The sequence below is a fragment of the Centroberyx gerrardi genome, chromosome 10 (genome assembly GCF_048128805.1).
Source record: "Centroberyx gerrardi isolate f3 chromosome 10, fCenGer3.hap1.cur.20231027, whole genome shotgun sequence".
Lineage (NCBI taxonomy): Eukaryota > Metazoa > Chordata > Actinopteri > Beryciformes > Berycidae > Centroberyx > Centroberyx gerrardi.
The window spans coordinates 27,141,451-27,163,842 of record NC_136006.1 but is presented as its reverse complement, the minus strand read 5'-3'; the positions used below and the strand labels follow the sequence as shown (position 1 = coordinate 27,163,842).

General features: G+C 44.2%; 1 protein-coding gene across 2 annotated transcripts in view; it reads left to right on the top strand.

Annotated features, from left to right (window-relative positions):
• The window catches only part of erbb4b (erb-b2 receptor tyrosine kinase 4b), a 336,220-nt gene that overhangs the window by 205,807 nt on the left and 108,021 nt on the right, over nucleotides 1–22,392 (top strand). For both annotated transcript variants that reach the window (XM_078286220.1, XM_071923131.2), the window contains exons 4-5: nucleotides 11,297–11,428; nucleotides 14,837–14,902. In XM_078286220.1, coding sequence (XP_078142346.1) covers nucleotides 11,297–11,428; nucleotides 14,837–14,902 — 198 coding nt within the window. The remainder of the gene's footprint in view (nucleotides 1–11,296; nucleotides 11,429–14,836; nucleotides 14,903–22,392) is intronic.

Here is a 22,392-nt window from a genome sequence, read left to right as displayed (position 1 = left end):
CCCTCATCTCTCCCCTGGCAGCTTAATAATTAATATGCTTATTTTTTGCCCGCTGGGCCGAGGCCTTGGGTAAGTGGAGCAGGCGTTGGTGGGGGCGGCCGTGGGTAATGGGACATGAAAAGGACCGCTCTGTTCATCCCGGGCTCCCATGGAGCAGCGGTGGATGTTACTGTACGCAACGCCAGGCATGACTTCACCAGCTAAACATAAAGAGCGTTCCCTGGCTGCTGCCACTTCTCCATGGCACCTTTTATTTGTTATGATGCTACAAAGATCTGGCTCCCATCAGTACTCCTTTTTGAAGCTCTTCCCGTGCCAACTGCCACCACATCTACCAGGCCGTCCCCTTTTGATAATGTTATATTACATTTTCCACTCTGCTAATGTGGCAACCAGGCTGACCCTTTAATTTAACCATACACAGAAGTTGGGGTGGGAAGCATGGGTGTGACCTGAATGCATTTAGTCCATAGGTACATTTCCAGACTATTCTTGTCCGCATCTAGCTTGGCCCTCCCTGTTGTGGCCATATTTGAATTACATCATACTCAGGGTGAGAAGCCTTATCTGGAAGACAGTGAAGCAGAAGAAAACAGAGGCAAATTCAACCAGTCTTTGGACAAAAATACAAGTTAAACTTGGCAAGCCTAGTTGGGGCGAATTCAACTATTTGACCCATAAATGGTACTGGACCCTCTTTTCGTGTAGGTTCCAGAAGATCCTTCCTCCCTACTGAAAGTCAGTGAGACATAGGGCAAAATTTTCAGGCTCTTGGGAAATGCCCTGTGCTCTAAAACAGCTGCTGTGGCAGAAAATGGAGTGCGCCTCAGCGAGCCTATGTATGGAAAGTCGCGCATGCGCGTTTAAACAATTGGGAGTCAGTCAGTTAGAGACAAATACTAGTATTGGATGGTCCCGCTCCACGGTCCAGCAAAAATATAGGCTTACACCAAAATTATCCTTTTATATTGTTGAGAGTTGAATCCAGCTGGAACATCCATGATGTTTAAGATAAGTCCTGCTCACTCCAGTGGTTCACCTATCCAAAATGTTAGCTAATGTTAGCTATTAGCTAACATTGCTACCTCATGTTGTTAACATGATATTTATATCCAATCCAGGTCATTAGCAGCCTTTATCTAGTAGTAATATGCCAACATGATGTTCCATATACTTGCTGGGGCTTCTTCTTTGGAAGTCTAATTGTGTCTTTGTGACTTTAGCCAGCTGAAACTGCTAATGTTAAAGCTAGTTGGCTTCAGCTTACACAATTAGAGCTAGTTGGCTTGGAGCTAAAAAATAATGTAAATAAGTAGCTTACTGCTAACAGCCTTTGATATAGACCTTTGTGGGTGACTTGGTCTCCTTCTCATGTCTTGATGATATTGAAGGATAATCTTTTGTCCAAAGACCAGTTTAGTTCAGCTTCAGTTTCCATCTGCTTCACTGTCCTCTGGGTAGAGCAGGTAGGCAACCGTATGCCATGGAGTGCTGCGAGTCTGCAGGTTTTCCTTCCAACCGAAGACTACACCAGCTGATTTCACTGGTCAGTTCCTCCTCTCTGGCTGAAGGCGTGCTAATCAGTGAAACCACCTGCTGTAGGCTTTTGGCTGAAATGAAAACCTGCAGATTCTCAGCCCTCCATGGCACACGGTTGCCTATCCCTGGGGTAGACTTTCCCACCCCGAGTAAAGCCCGAAATCAAACACGACTGCTGTGTGAATAAAGTGAATGGCATGGCCTGTCGTGTGTTATTGAAAGTCTCTCAGCTGGCCTGAGCAAACAGGGCCTCAGTGACGTGTTGTTGCCTTAGCAAACCATGCCCTGACTGTAGCCAGCTTCCTCTGTGGTAAAGCCAACACACTTGGTATGCTTGTGGTATGATATGCTCTCTCTGTCTTCCCCTCCCTCTCTCTCTCTCTCTCTCCCTCTCTCTCGGTCCCTCTCAGCCCCTGTTTTGTTTTCTCTGTCCATTCCAGAGAGTGTGGCTCATTTTAATTCAGCTGGCAGGCTGATCACACATCAGCCTTGATAAGCTAAGTGGCCCTCAGCAGCAGCCATTGAAGGTCCTTTCACTCTCTTCTAATCGCTCATTTGATTGTCCACATGATAGTCCTTTCCTTTCTTCCTTTGTCTCTTTCTTCATTTCTGGCTTTGTTTCTTTCTTTCTCCCTCACAGATTTGTCTTATCTGTAGTTATTGTAGTCTGATTTCTCCTCCTCCTCCTTCTCATCCATAAGGCTCAGATTACTAGGGTTTTATCACAGCTTAAGTTGGAAATAAGCAAGGGTGCCCCCCACCCCCCACCCCATCCCCCTCACCCCATCCCCCTCACCTCCCCCTTCACCATTTTGTTATGATTTTATTTTTCTTCCTCTCGTCTTTAAGCAGATGCTTCGCCCTGCTCTGGTGTAATTCCATAATCCCTAAATCTGGGCCATTTTTCATAAAGACTCATAGGAAACAATTGCGTGAGGGATGGGCCAAATTTAATCAGCAGCCCTTAAACGCAATTACCTCGGTGGAGGAGAGGCGCGCATTCGTGGGGGGGGGGGGGGGGGGATGGGGGGGCCGTGGCCGACGCCCCCATGTCACCTGCTGTAGCTCAACAAACATCTCCACACTAACATTTCTCCTTCAAGCCGACACCAAGGATAAACAAGACAGTACATACCACTAGAGTTAGACCGATATATCGGTTTTGCCAATATATTGGGCCGATATTGTCCTTTTATTAAAAAGATATTGGCTGGATATTGGCCTGTCAGTGTTGTCCATATCTGGGGAATCACTGAATCTTTAATTTTTTTGAAGTTTTTGGTCAAATTCATAGATATTGAATATTGGTTGGCTATTGGCAGCTCCAATCCAAAAATATCAGTGGTGGTGTTTGCCTCCAAACCCCATATCAGTTGAATGTTAGATCTAAACATAAACCAAAAATAATGTTTTGAGCTTCAATTTCGGCTATTAGCTGTAATTAAACTGAATATTTGAATATGAATTTGAATAAGAATACTAAAAGGTAATTGTGCTTTTGCCATCAGGGGCTGCTAAACTGCGGAAGCCCCTATTATCATTATTATTATTATTGAAATTTATTGACATCCCCTCTGGAAATACACCACTGGCAGAATGCCAAATGTAGATAAAAGACACAACTAGAAATAGTGCTTATTTGTTGTATTATGAGATGCGTGGATTTTGATTTCAATTAGTTTTAGATTAGATAATGTTCCGAGTCGACATGTTGCAGCTGGTTCAATCTGACCGGTAGCTATTCCAGATTTCAGACCGAAATGATTTGCTGTTTTCCAGTGTTCTACGGCTCGTTTCTTTACCTAACACCGTTTTTTACACCCTTGTCCCAACTCAATTTTTCCCGTATACGCGTCCAGGCAATGATTTCTCCCTCTGTCCCCAAAAAGACAGCCATTTCTCCTGCCACCTCCTTTTCCATTTGCTGTTACTATTTTATCAGCGGCCCTTACTGCACTCCCGGTGAGATTTATGTCTTTTCAACCGCCGTCTTTTATTTATTCCCAATGTCATTTGTTCTCAACTGCCTTCACAGGGGGGCCTGCCACTTGTTTTTCACCCAAACCCGCTACAGGCTACAGCCACGCAGGAAGAAAAAAATAAAATAAAACGCTTCTTTCGCATCGGAAAACAGTCCTTGGTGAGGCTGAGGCTGAGCAAAGACTGCTCTCTTATCGGGTTTTGAATTCAGAGGTCTTAGCATTGAGATGGGAGAGGTTGTTTTGTGCACGATAATCACACAGGGCGCATGTGACGGCGTGCACGTGACGGTGTGCACGTGACGCCGTGCACGTGAAGCCGTGCACGTGACGCCGGATGCTGCCACGGCTGCTCAGCCGTGAATGTCAGCGTCACCATGTTAAAATCAAATGTGTGTTTAATGTGTTGTTTCCACATCCCCACACACTCTTATGCGCACGCACACAGACACACACATGCACATACACGAAGAAAACACTCGCTCTGTTCTTTCTCTCTGATATCCTCCTTTTTCTCTTCCATCTTAGTCTCACTCATCTCGCTCTCCGTAAACCTTTGCCAATTCATCACTTTGCTTTTCTACCTCTTTCTCTCTGTCTTTATTTCTTCCTGTCGCTGTCTCCATCCTGCAGTCGTCTACCCCCCCTCCCCACACCCCTACACACACACACACACACACGCACACTCCACACGCACACTGCCCACGCTGCCGCTCCTGACCGCGGCGCATTCAGAGACAGCCGAGTCCCAGCGCTGTCGTCCCTCCGGTGAACCTCTCGTAAAGCGCTTTTATGTAGTTGAGTTAATGCAGTTGTTCTTTTCAGGTCAATAGTTAAACACATAAAAGCGCAATTACATTTGAATGGGCGCCGGGCACCGCCATTTCGCCCGGGGAATGCGCTAACGGCGTTAAAATGGCACGGCGTTCCCGTGGGAGGCGGCCCGTCCGCTGACCTTACAGGAGAAGAGGTCAGGGAGTTGATGAGCTTCTTGACGAACGCGCGCCGAGATCCACTCCACGCCGCGGCAGTTACATAACGCTATTCATTGGTTAATGTGATGCTTTGGCAAAATGTGACATGGCTGTTGGGCTGAAATACTCTACTTGTAATAGGTATATGCATGCTTTGCACGTGTGTGTGTGTGTGTGTGTGTTCTTGCAGTTCTATCCTTATGAGGGCCAGATCTCCTCACAAAGATAGAGAGATGAGGAAAATCTTCCAAACATTTTGCAGGTCGTCACGCACTTTCTCTCTTTTTCTTCTTTTTATCATATACATGCACACACACACACACACACACTCACACACTTGCACTATCCCGCTTTTTCTCTTTCACATACATGCATGCACACACAGACACAACCAAACAAACTTTCTCCCCTTTTCTCTCTTTCACACAGATGTACACACACACTTTATCTCTTTCTTGCTCTCTCATATGCATGCAAGCACACACACACACACACACACACACACACACACACACGCCTTTCGACGTGTCTCTTTCAGTGATCACTCAAGCCTATCTCCGCACACACATACACTTTACCTCTTTTTCTCTCTCGCGAACCTGCACACACACACACACACACACACACACACACACGGATCCACCAGCACCTCCTGCAGGACTGGGGGGCGGGGGGACGGGACTGCGCGGCGGCGGCGGATGATGGATGGGAGGGGAGATCACCTATTTGTAGAGGAGAGGCAGAGATTTGCTGTCCTGCCGTCTCCCGTCGGCGGCCGAGCGACACGGAGAGCAAACGGCTGCCAGAGCGCCGGCAGTGATTGACGCGGCGCTGTGTGGCGACGCGTCAGCGCCGTCTGCAAACCCACACAGCACGGTGTCTCCTGTGGTGGAGCTTATTGTCACATGTGTTGTGTGGTTTTTGTATCGGCAATGCAAAGGGTTAGGGTTCATTCATTTCCCCATCGCACACTCACCCATCATCTAGCTGTCAGTCTGACATTTACACATTCTGTCTGTCTGGCTCTCTGTTTGTTTTTCTTTCTTTCTTTCTTTCTTTCTTTCTTTCTTTCTTCACTCATCATCTATCCTTCCACCCAACAGTTACTTATTCAGTCATTCATCAGTTATTCATGTTCCCATCACACATTCACCCATCATCTAGCTATCAAGCTGACATTTACACATTCTGTCTGTCTTTCTGTCTTTCTTTCTTCTTTCTGTCTTTCTTGCTCGCTTTCTTTCTTTCTAATCTATTCTTTCTAATCACCCGTCATCTATTCTTCCAACAATTACTCAAGTCATTCATTCATCCATTCATTCATTCATGTTCCCATCACACATTCACCCATCATCTATCTGTCCATCCGGCTTTTACACATTCTGTCTGTCTCTCTGTCTCTTTCTTTCTTTCTTTCTTTCTTTCTTTCTTTCTTTCTTTCTTTCTTTCTTTCTTTCTTTCTTTCTTTCTACTTATTCAGTCATTCATTCATTCATTTCCCCATCACACATTCACTCATCATTTATCTGTCCATCCAAAATGTACTCATTCATTCATTCATTCATTATTGTATCATCAATCCATCCATTCTTCCAACAATTACTCAGTCATTCATTCATCCATCCATCTATCCATTCATTCATTTATTCATTCATTCATTTTCCCATCACACATACACCCATCATTTATCTGTCCATCCAAAATGTACACATTCATTCATTGTTCTATCATCCATCCATCCATTCTTCCAACAATCATTCATTCATTCATTTTCCCAACACACATTCACCCATCATCTATGTGGCCATCCAACATTTACACATTTATTCATTCATTATTCTATCATCCATCCATCCATTCTTCCAACAATAATTAATTAATGAATTCATTCATTCATTCATTCACTCCTCTATTGTGTGGGAAGTAGCACAAGAGAGACAGTCGGGGCCAGAATAGAATCTTCTTAGTATCTTTTCTTGTCTTTTTTTTAGTTTGTCTATTTCAGCTTCACCGTGAAACCATTGACTGAAAATCTTTTTATCCTCTCCTGCTGGATCAATAGTTGGAGAGGGAGCTGTTGTGTGTGTGTGTCTGTGTGTGTGTGTGTGTGTGTGTTAACCTTTATTCATCCAGCGAAAGTCAACCGAGCATCTTGCTCTTTTCCGGCAACACCCTGCTTGACATTTGTACAGTTTCGCTCATTTTCTCGGTTTCTCAACAGTCTTCTACTGTTGGCTACTGAGCAGATGCATGGGACCAGTGCCTTGCTCAAGGGCTCCTCCACATAAGTTACTGAGGAAAGGGAGAGAGTTATTCATTCACTTTCACCCACCCACATTTCCCCCAGCCGCTCTGGAGATGTGAATCAGCAGCCTTCCAGTCACAAGTCTACTGGTAAAGCAAACTGGTAAATTAATTGATGCTCAAGGCAGGTAAAGTAATGAGGGACTCATTACTGCCTAGCCTGGTATGCCTGAGCCATATGTGTGTGTGTATTGAGCATGCATATACACCCACTTTTTCTTCTGACAGTCTCCTGTGTGTGTGTGTGTGTGTGGGAGTTCATTTCTTATTTTGGCATCTCTGCCAGTCTGTCTGTTGAGTGCAGCCTTGCAACAACTTCAGCCCTCCACTCTGGGGTACAACAGCAGCCCTGCCCCAGAATTTAGTCTTATTGACCCAGAATGCATCCTCATCCTCTCGCAGAGTCTCTGCCCTCTGTTCCCCTGAGCTGGAAGCAGCACTGAGCCGAAACCAAGTCGAAGCTCTCTGAGTCAATGAGACAGTACAGTAGAGACCGACTCTGAAATCCCCCTTCTCAATACAAGTGGAAAGGAAAAAGCCGCTCTGCCTGTCTGTTTCAATGCCTGTCTGTCTGCTTTTCTGACTGTTCAAGTGTCCTTCTGAATTTCTCTCTGCCTGCCTTTCTGTCTCTTTCTAGCTATCTATCTGCCTGTCTATCAAATGTGTGTGTGTTTGGGACTGAGAGATTTTGTGTATCTGTGTGAGTGTGTGTATGTGATGATGGTAGTAGTTTAACACACATCTGCCTCAGTAACAGTATAAACACCAGGGGGGATATTTGATAACGCGGTATTAACAACACAGGAGCAAATCAACCGGCTAGCTAAGTGTTTCTGCTCACACTGTCCTACCTTCTTCATTAAGCAATCCACACAACACACATTAATTCACTCTCACAAAACCATTAATACGGCTTTTTTTTTTCCTGAACACCGGTTTGATATTTGCCTCCCAGACTTAATCAAATTCATCCCCACACTGCAATTAAAAAAAAAAATAAAAAAAAACGGAACGGGCACTTACCGTTGAAATAATTGGCTGCGTACATTTGTTCTGCCTTCCTCAATTTCTTATTATTCTCCTCCAACGGTCACGCAGCCCGGTACCGAGGAGCACTGCGGTTTTTGAAGCTGCGCGCCTGTTTAGAGGCGTTTGGAGCGGCTCTCGGGACAAGTCGGGCGGGTGGGGGGGGGGGGGGGGTAAGTTTGGAGGCACGGGCGCTAGCTGTGTGAACGAACTAATTAAGACGCTGTTTTCTCTACCCACCAAACAATCAACAACAGGATTTAACCGTTGCTGAGCCCCCCCCCCCCCCCCCCCCCCGGGCCACCAACCACACACCCAGTGACTATGCAAATCAAGCATTTACTGTTAATGAAAGCCGGGCCCGCATGTGTTTGCATGTTGTCATATGTATTATGAAGCATGCGGCCGTGCATTATTCATATCCGGGAGACGGAGGCCTTGGGAAATACATTAACCGTCCTGGGCAATGTGCCAGCAGGAGGAGAAGGAAGGAGTCAATTACACTCCTGTAACCGCCGTCTTCATCTCTGTCACGTCACACGCCGTGTTAGCGTGTTGCGTTGCGTGTGTCGGAGTGCAGCGTGCGGGTGGGAAAGCATTAGGGAATGGTGGAGCCTTTTGGGTTGTGCTGAGGGTCACTTGGCGACACCGTTGAACACAGACTGCTTTTTATACCTGTTTATACTGTGTGTGTGTGTGTGTGTATGTGTTGCCCATTATTTCATCTGCTTTTCATCTTTCTCAGTCCTCTGAGGCCCACGGTTTGGCAGCAGTGCCTGACTGTGGTTGTGGCTTGTTCACGTTTGGCTTTTTGGCAGTCATTTCATGTTACATTGTGTGTGTGTGTGTGTGTCTCAAACTAACCCAGAGTCTCTCACCTACTGTATTAAATCCCGCTCCCTTACCCTGATATATCGAGTGTCTTACGTGCTCACAGTCCATACAGTAACAACATAAACACGCGCACACTCACCCCCCAACCAAGTGTGAATGTCAAACAGCCACACAACACACACAACACACATGCACACACACACACCTCGCTGCATGATACCGTAGCAGCGCTTGGACAAATGTTTACCCACCGAGCACATGTTCAAAAACTCACTTGTTCATGTACAGCAGGCAGCCGACCGTGAGCTGCACCTCCATCGCTCCTCTATCGCTTCTCCTGTGTGCTTCTGTCCCTCTTTTCCACCTGGCAGTCACATGCTTCTTGTGTCTAGATACGATTTAAGCTCGATTACGTTTACCTGATGTACTGTACAAATGCGTCACCGGTAAATTTGCTTTTTCCCTTTCCCTCGCCAATCTTTCCCAGATTGCTGCGCGCATCACTCACCCTTGTAACATTCTTTAAAATTAAATGTAAACACCTCGTCTCGGGTGTTTCCCATCCACCAGTATCCCGGAAATCCATTTTTTGGCAAAGACGCCGCTATCTGAGCCCCCTGCCACCTGTTTGATTTGCTTATGTTTCCTGGTTGGATCTGCGCGGTACAGTTTCTTTCCAACGCGGTTCCAGCACTCACTTGGACACTCAATTCGAGGACTTTTAAGTGACTCTCAAGGTCTTATTTGGCGAAATTCACGGACTATATATCGTTATACATTATACATCATAGAGGCCTCAGTTTTTTTATATTCATGACCTGGCCAAGCCGAGAAATCCTAGAGAAATCATTCATTTTACAACCGCTGCTATATCAACACAAATCTCCATCACAGGGTTTTCCCCACAATGTCAAGTGTTGATCCTCGTATGGAGGGAGAGCCAGGGAGTGGAGGCATATTGATGAATTTGGATGCTATATTTTAATAAAAAATCAAGGCCATCCATTCATTTTCCAAAACTTTTAAGGCCTTATTTTATATTTTTCTCAAAACCCAGTTATTATATATGGATCGGAGATACATCGCATTTACACTTTGTTGTTAATGTGCTCTGCATCTTCAATGCGCCTCGGCTGCGTTTACACCTGAATTCGATATGTTTTCCCTCCGTGTGAGTACAGTCCGATCACCCAGGACGCGGGTTAATGCCAGGTGGACGGGGGTCTCTGTCGCGCCTCCCCTTGTCCCGCCAGGTCCCATGCTTTGCTTTGCGTGTCGGTTTGTCCGCTGCCCCACTTTGCCTGCGGCCTCCCGTTGTGCGAAGAAGTTTAATTCCGAATTTCTATCCCTACCTCCCACCAGAGGTGCAGAAAGATGGATGGAGAAGGGGCATGGGGGGGTTGGTTATGGTGGTAATGGCACCACCTCCTATCATCCGAGGATTTTCATTTAATCAGGCCTTTGTGGGACGATGTTGCATTTGTGTGTGTGTGTTTCTGTGCGGTGCTGGCGGGACGTCTCGTGCATGATTATGTGTCTCATCTGTTTCTGCCCCGTGTCAGTAATCTGTTTGTGGGGAGATAGGGAACACCCAAGCCCTGTAAATAATGCAAATCTGCTACTGGGCCTCACGTCGTCTTCCTTTCTTCCCTTTTCTCTCGCTTTCTTTCTCAGTCTTTCTCCGACTCTCTGTCTCTCTCTTCCCCACTCTTTCTCTCCCTCGCACACAAAAGTCAGGATTAGGCATTCTCGAACTCTTGCACGGCAACAATAATCGGAGTCACCCTCCGTGTCCAATCACTCAACGGGCTTTGTGTGTGTGTGTGTGTGTGTGTGGCAAAAGGATTCAATCCCGCCCCCCCGTAAGTCTGTTGATCATCGGCGGACAAGGAAATGCATATTAGGGATGGCGGGATACCCGGCTGTCGTCCCCCCACCTTGATGAAATATGAAATTACAAACTTGTTACAGGCCGCCGTCCCTTGATGGGGCATAAATCCAAGATGGATTTAGTGTCGCGATGGCGGTAGGGCATAATTGATTTTGTCTGCTTGCAGCGTGGGGAAGGGAAGGAAGAGGAAAACAACCAAACAAGAGAAGATCAGGGGGTCGCAATAACAGCAGTATGACATGACTTTGTCTGGGCTCCCTCACAACAACAACTCTCATCAGATCTGTGAGTCTGACGGCCAGACTGGATCAACTGGATCCCCCCCCCCCCCCCCCCCCCCAGGCCTTCCTCTGGGCAATATTGACTATGATGTACGATTCTGTGTGTGTGTGTTTGTGTGCATGTGTAATTGTTTTTTTTTTTTAGTGTCTGTCAGTGGATGAAAAGGAAAGGCAGGGCTAAATGGCAAAAAAGTGGCTACACATTCAGGAGTAGACTCCTATCCAAACTTTATTTTTGTCTGCTTTTAATGATGTTAATGACTTCAACTTTAACATATGTGGCTATATCCACTCAACAGCCTGTAAAATAATAAGATAAGAAAATGTGTAATGAAAAACATGCATAGTGAGAGGCTGGCGGCATCATTACTGAGTTAGCTGCACCCCTCCAGGCAGAAGCAGGCCAGCACCCGGATGGCCCTGTGTGCATCCATCTTGACTGTGTGTCCTCTCTTTTTTCCCCCACAGAGATCCTGAGCGGAGGTGTGTACGTGGACCAGAACAAATTCCTGTGTCATGCGGACACCATCCACTGGCAGGACATTGTGAAAAACCCGCGCTTCAACCCTTTGGTGGTGCCCACCAATAGCAGCGTCACATGTAAGTAACCCACCTTTTTACATACAAACTTTGTGGTCATTCAGGTCCCCAATCTCCATTCTATTAGGAACTATAAGTCAAAACAAAGGGAATCACCAACCGTATCACAACCACACAGCAGCAAAATAGAGGTATATGTCATAAAATAAATGCTTTTTACTGCATATCACATGTCAAAGAGGCCCGTATCTAAGCGCGCCAAGTGGCCAAGTGTGAGCGACGAAAACACCGGCGGCACACAATCACCCCTTGACCCCATTCTGTCACTCTGCTTACCGTAACACTTCACATTAATGCCCTACTCTAATCAGCTAAAAGACATGTTAAAGGAATGCTTATGGTTATGAAGGGATTTATTAGGGTGAAAAAAATAAAACATACTTAATCTGTCAGGGGGTTTGTTGGTGGTGGGGTGCATTAAGTAACTGCTCCTCTGACCTCATTTTGCCCATTCACGCTCCTAATCCCTTATCGTACTGTATGCCCTTTTTGTTTTTAATTTAGTGCTCATGCTGCTTGACACAGGCTTGAACCCCTAATGTTTTTGTTAGGATTGTTCTTCTTGTTCTTGTTCTTGTTCTTGTTCTTCTTGTTCCTGTTCTTGTTCTTGTTCTTCTTATTCTTCTACTTCTTCTGCATTTTCCTCCCTAAAATGATCTGTACTTCAGAGACTGAAAGTGCTAGAGCAACCAAACTTGGTGGATAGGTTTCAAATCTGCCCCACTACTCAGGCAACGCAAATTACACCGATTGGCCAGATGGTGGCGCTATAACAAGCAACTTTACATTTTGGCTAATAACTCCTAAATCTTTTTTCCCTCAGATTCCTTGGCTCAACATGAATCCATTGCACATACGGGCCATGATAGTTTTTCCTCTGTTTTTAAACATATTTTTTGCTATTTCTCCTCCAAAATTGATCTAATCTCGACAAAATTTTGCACACAGCATGTATGGACTTCCTAGATTATGGCTATTACCCAGAGTTTTGAAAATCCAAACCGCTTGGCCATGATGCACAAATGAAATTGATGGCGAAGACACGCAAACAGGAAGTGAGGCGTGATTTCTAAGCGCTTCATAGAGCTCCACAGGCTTGGACCGCACTAACAGCCACTTGAAGCTATATTTGATCTGTTATTGTTGTTCTTTAGTTCCGTGTTCTCTTTGGTTCTTATGCAAAGCTGCACAGAACCTATATGTGCAATGCATTTTCTTATAAGAATGAAATTCTCTGCATGTCCTTGGGTTTCCCTCTCACAGCGCTCGCCGTGTGCTTCAAATGCAACGCAACAGCTCTGAGCATTGATATTCCGCACGACAGCTTTAACGCCCCGCTCCCCCCCCGCCCCGCTCCCCCCCGCTCCCCCCCCGCCCCCCTTCCCCCTCCATCGACCCGCAACTCGATGCGTTTTGATCGGCCGACTCCTGCGCAAGTCCTCCGCTCTGCCAGAAGATCAAGGGTCTCCAAACTTGTAATCCTTCAACTGAGAACATAATCTCCATCCCGGTCTTTGGGGAGATGCCAGCTTTCTGTTGTTTTTGTTATTGTTGACTTACTTGTGCCACAGTTCTTATATTTTATTGGCCTGTTTTTTCAAAGCAAGGGAGTAATTTGAAATCCATGCCCCATCGATTCAGGTTGAAAAGCCCCCTCTTCTGTCTTTTGCCCCGCGACCGCCCCGGTATGGCAGCGTTCCCGACACTTTAACCTTCGGGGCTGTTTTAAAGAAGCTGTAAAAGATTATGGCGCGGCGAGAGGGATGGGACAGTTTTACTCAAGGTCACTGAGAATTTAGAAGTCGAGATGGCGAAGACCTCGGGCGCTAAATGAAGACGCTTAGGCTTGACTTCGCGGGGCAGCGAGCTCCGGGGAGAGCAGAGATATAACTAAGTGGAGCCGAGGTGCTGTAGACTCGGCAGTGGCAGACAACCGCTTGTCCCCGGCTGACGTTGATATTATTATCCTGTATATATGCTACCTTTCATACAGTCAAAGCTGTCAACCGCTCTCTCAAGCATTGTCAGAGCGTTAGTTTGAGGGGGAGAGACTGGGGGAAACGGAGAAAAAACAGAGGGGACGGAGATGGAAGAAGACAAAAAGAGAGGCAGGGATCGACACACAGCGAAGCGGCAGAGAAGGAAGCGATGAATCAGTGAGGGTCGGACGGGGGACGAGAGAGATTAAGTGTGCGGCGGAGAGAGGGATGGAGGCACAGACGAGGAGGAGGAGGAGGGCAGGAGATGGAGAGGCTGGTGTCGGGGAACAGAGTCAGCCTTGACTCTAATAGCTCTCATCTGGAGTGGCTGATGGACAGAGGATGGCACTTCTGCACTCATCCAGGCTCACTTCCCTCTCAGTCAATTACCAGCCAGTCAATTAAGTCCTCCAAAAAACCTAGACAGGCACCGGCTAATGCTGCGAGGGCCCCGCCGCCGCGCTCCCCTGCTTTCGATAAAAAACACAGCCGCACGTCGGTTTCACGCTGTGCTGCCGCGGAATAGAGAGATGCAAGTTAGTTTCTTCCTCCCCGAAACAACCTGTGCCACGGTTATTTAAGTTCTGGCTGTTCCAGTTATGACTAGAACAGCACGTACCAGTCAGGGCGGATGCTGCGTTGTTGCCGAAAAGACTCTTTAGGTACGATGGCTTTCTTACATAATAACAAGCCCGGCTGGAAAGTGTTCGGTTCAACTTTACTCGAAGTGCGCTGTGGAAAATTGCAAGCAGATTATTATAAGGCCATCGGAAGCTTAGAAAGATGTTTCTCTCAATGCAATCATCAGTCATCAAGACGAAATGGCACTTTACATTAATGTCATGTCATGAAAAGATTCCACCCCCTACATTTTTTTCACACATTGGGTTTATTTTAAAATGCTCTGATTATAATAATCATGCACTCACAATGTGCTTATAATGTTCCTAATCATGCCTTCAAGTTAAGTGTTACCCAACAATCTAATGCTATCGAAAACTGTCTTTGCCTCAGCCTTTTTGACACACACAAGTGCACACACACACGCACACACACATACACACACACACATACACACACAAACATACAATATGTACAGTATATCTCAAGGGAGGCCAAATGACCTCTAGCCCAGTCTAGGGTTCAACCAATATGGGCATTTGAAGGCCGATATTGCTGTTTTTTTTTTATTATTAAAGCTGCAGATAGCCAATATTTTGTGCTGATATTCACTTTTTTAAAATTTGACCATTTGTATGCAACCCCCTGATTGATTTTTAATAAAAAGTCAACATCACCTCGATATATCGGCAGACTGATCCAGTGGTACAACCCATATATCAGTCTAACCCTGTAGCCCATATTGGTATTATTATTGACATTTCTGAATGGACATGCCAATCATCTCTTTCCCTGATCTCGCCTGCAGGTCAGAAGTGCCATCGCTCCTGTAATGGACGCTGCTGGGGACCGAAAGAGGACCAGTGCCAGAGCTGTGAGTACACTGCTGTATTTAATGTTGTAACTGAACTAAGAAGAGACAGCATTTGACCCGCATTTAGCTTCACTTCATTGGCTACCAGTGCAATTTAGGATTGATTTTAACATTTTACTGCTCATCTGTAAGGCACTTTTTGAACTAGCACCTAACTTTTAACCCCTTATGAGATCCTGAGACTGTATTGTATAGTCCAGTCTATATAGTATATAGTCTATTTAGTATATAGTATATTATATATATACTAAGAATGTAGGAGCTTTCTATGCTCTGGAATAACCTGCAAACTCAGTGTCCTCCTTTAAAACACTTTAAAAACACACTTTTTTGGTCTATGGTCTGTGCTATGCTTTTATTCTTCTTTTAAATATTATGTGCATTTGCCCTTTAGTATTTTATTCTTTTTTCTTTTTTTATTGAGTGTTCACATTTTTTTTAATTGATTGTTTACATTATTTAACTTGTAATGATACTCTGCTCTGATAAATACTTTATAAGTAAAGGTTATTATTATTATACTGTAATAAGCACATTCACCACTCTAGTCCCAGAGGCCTTTGCCTTGCTTAGTCCACAGTCAAACATGCTAAAAGCAGTGTTGTGGGGTCCGTTATCTCCCACCTGGTGCCACAAATTGAATCAAAATGATCAGTTATATTCACACTAATGCAAATCAACTGTACTTACCAAACATAAGCGATATCTGCTGCAGTTTGTTTATAACTGATTTTCAATTCATAAATACAAATGATTTTGGATGTGGCTGTTCCAATGATTAAAACACCTGAATGCTTTCAAGCTGAAGCAACGAAATCCCGTTCTTCCACTTCTTCCGACATGACTTGAACACGGCAGAAAGCCGGCATCCAGCAAACAATAAACAAGGAGCTGTGTGAGCAGCACTGAAAAAGTATATGGACTATTATAACTGAAATGTTGTGATCATTTTTCAATCACAGCTATTTAAAATACAGTATGTGTAACTGCAGTGTGCTGTTGTTGTTTGTTGTTCAGATGCTTCTCATGATAAAAGAGAGAGCGGAAGCAATACCACCACCACCACCTCCCTCACACGCACACACACACACACACCCATCAACATCCAACAGCACCCCAACCCACCTCCCAGAAGCCCTCCTGCTGGGACCTCCCACCCTCCAGACTAGCTAGTGGCTGGGAGAGAGAGTGTGCAGTGAGAAACTGCCGAGTGTATCAGCAGGCCAGATCTCTGTGTTATCCCCTCTCCTTTTGCTCTCTCATTCTCTGTCAGTGTCTCTCTCAGTCTCTCTCTCACCTGTGGAGGGCACACACACACACACACACACACACACACACACACACACATAATACAAGCCGTCTTAATTCAATTCAATGACTTTATTGGCATGACTTCATCAGAAACAACATTACTGAAGCAGGATACAAAATATCAATTTATATATTTATATTCAACATATTGAGATGAAACATGAACTATACAATAGTACATAATTACCAGTATCTATAATAACATAAAACAGTACCAGTATCATTCAAAAGCCAGTAAAGGCATCCTTACTTTCTGTATCTCTCTGTCTCCCTCTATCCTGTATCCCCCTCTCTCTCTCTCCCTCTCCCCCTCTCCCTCCTCCTGTCTTCTCTCTCTGATCGACTGATTTCTCTCCCCTCGTCTCCTTTCTGCACCTCAATTCCAAATCCTCGCCTAGCAGGCTTAAAAGACTGATTTCCCCTGCTGCCTATTCTTTAGCAGCTGCACTGCATTAAGTTAAACTGGTAGACAAAGCACATTCAGTGTGTGTGTGTGTCAGTGTGTGTGTCAGTGTCGGGATGTGTGTGTTGATGTTGTGTGGACTGTGAACACATAAGGCACTCAATATATCAGGGTATGGGAACAGCATTTAATGACAGACTGGGTTAGTTTGAGAAACACACACACACACACACACACATAGACGCAATGCTGTAATGCTGAGTAACAGTATGTGTTTACGAATACACCAAGTTTCTGGGAATTGCAACTGGCATTTGCTCCAAAAAATAGACATTTGCAAATGAGAAAAATCAAACATGAGCATCTATGAGAGTAGAGATTTCTTTCTAACCGTTATGGCTACACCATAGTTTTATTTATAAACGCTGCTGCTGTGATCAGTGTGTTGTACAAATCCCAATTTGGTGGAGAGTAAGTGGGCACCAGTCAGAGTCCTTAGTTCAGGCTACGAGCCCCAGGAGAATTCAGTCAGCGAGAGACTCTGGATATGGAGATACAGATAATGACACTTTAACCACCGAACGATTGTAAAGAAAAAGACCGTTATGAAACCAATCCATTTTTACTTTAAGCTTAGACATAATGGTGAGAGGAAAATGTGGGGATGGAGCTGAGGTGACGAGTCAAAGTGAGGGCGAAGCTGAAAACGGTGAGGAAGTGGAGCTAACATTAGCAGCTGCTAACTCTAGTGCTGCCACAAATGGGAGAGTGCAAAAGGCAATACTGACTTAAGATATAAGAACATAGATACCAAAATCATCCATGTTTCCCCAGTAGATTGTTTGCTCTGGTGCTCCATGCTAACACTTTAGCATACACTATGTTGAGTGATGGCAGGCTCCATGCTAACAGATTTTATTAATCTAAAGAAAAATGAACCGACATTTGGCATTTAATTTGTGAATGCATGTAAATATTAAGGGGTAAGTTGACCAATGGGACAGTCTCTTAGTGTATTCCTTTAAGAGGTGAACATAAGAAAGTGTGAAGTCATCATCCTCCTGCCTGTAATTTATCAATCTACTGTCACTGATACTGAGCCCGTCTGTCTCTCTCCATGTTCCTGTCCATCCATCCGTCTTTCATCAGCCTTTCTCTCCATCTGGGTCTTTACTCCCCTACAACACACACGCACACACACACACACACACACACACAGCAGCTAGAGATTTAGCACTTGACATGATCACGTTTGGCTTTTTGGTAGTGGATCCTGACACACACCCACACACTATCACCGACTACAACTCCACCCTTCACAGACACACACACACACACACACACACACACCAGCTAGAGCTTTAGCACTCTCCGTTCTTCTTGTCTTATTTTCTCCATGTTTCACCAATATCCTCCTGTTTCCATTAATATCTCTTTGTTTCTCTCCTTCCTCAATCTGTTTGATTACATCGCATTCGTTCCTTCTCCCCCCCCCCTCCCCCCCCCCCCCCATCAATTTCCTCCTCCTCTCTCTCCATCACTCCATGTCCTGTCCACTTCGTCTATGCCTTCCACTCCCGGCGTGTCTCATTGTATTTGTTCTGCAGCCATGATCTTATTAAGATAATGAGGAATGAACTGTTTGACCAAGACTAGTTAACAGCACATCACAGACCAGCCAGCGATAAGCCCCAGCCCTGTCAGTCTGCCTCCATACAGCCGTCATCACTCTATCTCACCATGCATTAATCTGCAGATATCTATATTCAGCCTTCTTCCTCCCCCTTTGCCTCAAAACCTTTATTTTTGCTGTGCTGATATACAGGGATGGATAAAATGACAGAGATACCACATGAAACAGGACTTCAAAGATGTAACATATATAGCATTTTCATGAGTTATCATTATCAATAAATATAAAAAATCATAAATATGCGTTTGGGCAGAGACAATCCACCCATACAAGCCCATGTGGTTGGGAGCGACCAGTGGAGGGAAATCTTCTCTGCACACAGGAAGTGATGCGTTTTACATATTAAAGGAAAAATCCACCCTAAAACACACTGTTGAAAAACAGCTATTGGTGTCATACCTTGGATTTCTATGTCCATTTTGTTATTCGGCAGTGTATTTTTCTTACCCGCGTCAATAACTGGCCAAATGTAGACAATGTGACGTCATGTTGAGATATTTCTATTGTATATTTTACTATTGTAGTTACAATGGAGTTTAACAGCAGAACAATTTCCATGTATAAGGTCAGTGCTAAACGTCAGGTTTCAGTGTTTGCCCCTCACAATCAAAGTGCAAGGGCTTCTTTCTAGAGCCGCCATTTTGGACATTCAACAATCAGCAATCCATTGTAGTAGAGGCAGAGATACCAAGTTCTCCACCGATATAAGCCTCAATAGACCAGAATGCAATGTAGCCACAAGACATGTGTTTTGAGGAAGGGGTGCAACTCTCGCTTTTTCTTCACACACAAAAACTTGCTCTCTTGCTGTGGCTATCACTATCGCTATCACTCGCTATCTATATTGTTCTCTTCATGTACCAATGTGGCCAACTCTTTTCTAATGGAAGTAGCCTGCTCAAAAAGTCACTATAAGTGACCAAAAGACATTATACACACTAATTTGAATATCAATCTCAGCAGAGGGAGGGGGCTGTATGTGAAACACTGTGATCATCAGACCTCTTTGGATTAAACAAGCAAGTAGAGGGGTCTGAAAAGACCTAACAACAAAGTCACCAAGTTAGTAACAGTGTCACCTAGCCTACATGTAAAACCCACAGCTGAAAGTTCAGCCATGTTCTTTGGGGGATGTCGAAAGGCATTCTGGGAAATGCAGGACATCACTAACTGAAGTCGACGAGACAGGTTGAGGGAAAGTGGGTTCAGCAAAAGAGTAAATTACAATACCTCATCACAAAATAACTCCTGGAATGTATTGATCACAGATTGATGATATGTATCAGTGTAAGAGTGTGGATTTTGGAAGGAGCAGAGTTACACTGTGACCTGCAGACTATTTTGGAGTGAAGTAGGTACAGTGTAGCATGGCAAATGCAGCTCCGCAGGGATCAGCCTCACCGCCTCCACCTTCAGCTGTTAACAAAAAATGAATTAGATCTTTGGAAAGTCTCCAAGCAGAAGAAAAAGAAAGTGATAAGAAGTGCAGTAAAACAAGAATAAATACCAACGCTGCCTTTACTCAGTTTACTCATTTACAATACTTTGAAAAAACCCAGCTTGAAGACATTTTCCTTTGTTTTATCAACTGTTTCTGTAGATTGTCGACATCACTGTGTGTCAGGGAAGGATTCAAATCAATTGCTTCAATTGCAATTCCACAAGAAAATAAAAAATAATAATGACCCTCTTAGGTATTAAGACATAAATATTAAGATGATTTTATCTAAATAAAGACATTTTCAAAAAAAATTACATTTGTGTAATACCAACAAGAATGAAACAAATAAAATTGAACTTGTTTGAAATGACCTTTATTGGATGGATGTAATGTATAGTTTCATTATTTCAGCTTGATGGACATTTGCCATTTAGATGCTAATAAATCTAGCACTTTAAAATGCATTGGCATTATGAGCACTAATTGTATACATTCATCCATTCATTTATTTGGGTCAATTTCATAGATGGTAATAATAAACCTGGCAAAATATGCCAAAAAATATATTTTTGAGTGCACATTGGTCAAAACACGTCCCAAATAACAAGGGGAACAGTCGTGTAAACCATGATAACATACAGTATGTCAAACCTGAATAAACTACTAGACGTGTTAACATTGGTGCTAGAGCAGATGTGGCATAGTCAGAAATGGCTGCAGCTGAAAACTGATGAAACCAAATATTTACTTATGGGAAAAAGCCAAGTTTCAATTTTTTCTTCTTCAAAAAAAAGAAAAAAGCCAAGAGAACTCTTTTCTACCCATGCCACAACAATTTGCTTGTCTACTTATCTTGTCTCATGCTCCTCCTCTTCCTCTTCCTCCCTCTTAAGTCTTTTTGTTCCTTTGTCAGAAGAACATCATGAGGAACACTCGCGTTAACCAAAGCATTTCATCTCTATTGTGTAGAGAAACTTGCTTCCGTTTCTTCAGATTTTTCTCATACCTTAAACCATAAAAGGCCTTGATCCTGGAGGGAAAATGGAGAAAGGCTCTACTCACATTTTTGACAATCTCTCATCTGCCTTAAATAAGAGAAGAAAGATCTGTAGTCTAAAGTCTGTAGCCTTCTACCTCCAGAAGTGACAGACGAAATCTAGATTCCAAGACAAAACTACGAGGCATACAAAGCTGTATCCTGCCTGTTTGCATCGCACCGAATATCCCATCTTTATTTATCAAGTTCTCCTGGAAAACAGATGTGAAAAAGCACATTTTCACGCAGTGTAAATGGAGCCTGAGAGCCAGCCCTCCCTGTGACTGATGCCGCTGTCCGCAGCCTGTTCAAATGGAAGCTACCAGGCATATTTTATGAGATGGATTCCTTTTGTATTTGTCGTCGCCCGCCCGGTATTTTTTTTTCTTCAAGTGGATGTTTAAAGGCAAATTGATCAACAGCACCGCGTCTCTTTCCTGGCAAGGTCATTTGTTTGACAGAGTGTCTTTCGAGTAAAGTAGGCCGTTTCATTTGGGCCCAGGCACCGTTAATGGAATGCCACTGATGGTACGTTAGGCGCAGGGTGAAAAGTGTGTGTGTGTGTGTGTGTGTGTGGCTGGTATCCGTCACTGTGATAGTATCTCTTCACCACACTGCCCAAAGGGACAAGACAGCGCACATCAAAACACAGCGTGAGCATCTGCACACACACACACACTCTCTCTCTCTCTCTCTCTCTCTCTCTCTCTCTCTCTCTCTCTCTCTCTCTCTCTCTCTCTCTCTCTCTCTCTCTCTCTCTCTCTCTCTCTCACACACACACACACACACACACACACAAAACACTCACAGGAGTAATGTAACAAATTCCTACTTCAGTTTCAGTTGTAGTGATGCTATATCTCAGTTACCAATCAAAAAAATGTTCTTACTTTTGTTATCACCCACTTTAAATAGTAGATTGATGTTGAGTTATCCATAAATTATATCTCACCCCAATCCCCAGATTTGATTTCCTCAGAATTAGTTGTTTTTTTTCACACTAAAACAGCTTAGATGAGAACTGCTAGAAAAGTTGTCTTTCTCTGGATGGAAGTATTCCCACTACTTTGACTTTATCCAGTAAAAGAAAGACAAGAACATCAGACATCAATGCTGTTTGGTTTCCTGATCATTCACAGGAGAAGAAACTGACTGATCCTGACATTTAAAGAGAAGAGAGGATGCAATCATCAATTTTGGGGGTGTAACGGAAAAGAAATGTATATTACCTCACACCAGCAGCTCATTGCAATGAGTACTACACCAGATCGCCCTTTGTTTTACAATGAGTTTCATGACAAGCGTAGTGTATCATATGTACACACACAAACACAATAATGAACACAAATACACAGCACACATTACTGTTCTATTAATTGTGTGCAGTTGTTTGGAGTTCCAATTCAATAGCTGTTTACATTCCTGCATACTTTAATTCTTGCATACATTTCACTGCCTCTCCATCCCCAAAGGCTTCCAATTCAGCCAAGTTCCCCATATATATCCCACTGCTGCCACTTCCCTTCCCTTCCATCCACCTTAAACGCGTCTCTTCCCAACTGTCCTTATCTTTGAAACGGCCCGGCCGCGCGTGCGTTTACACGTG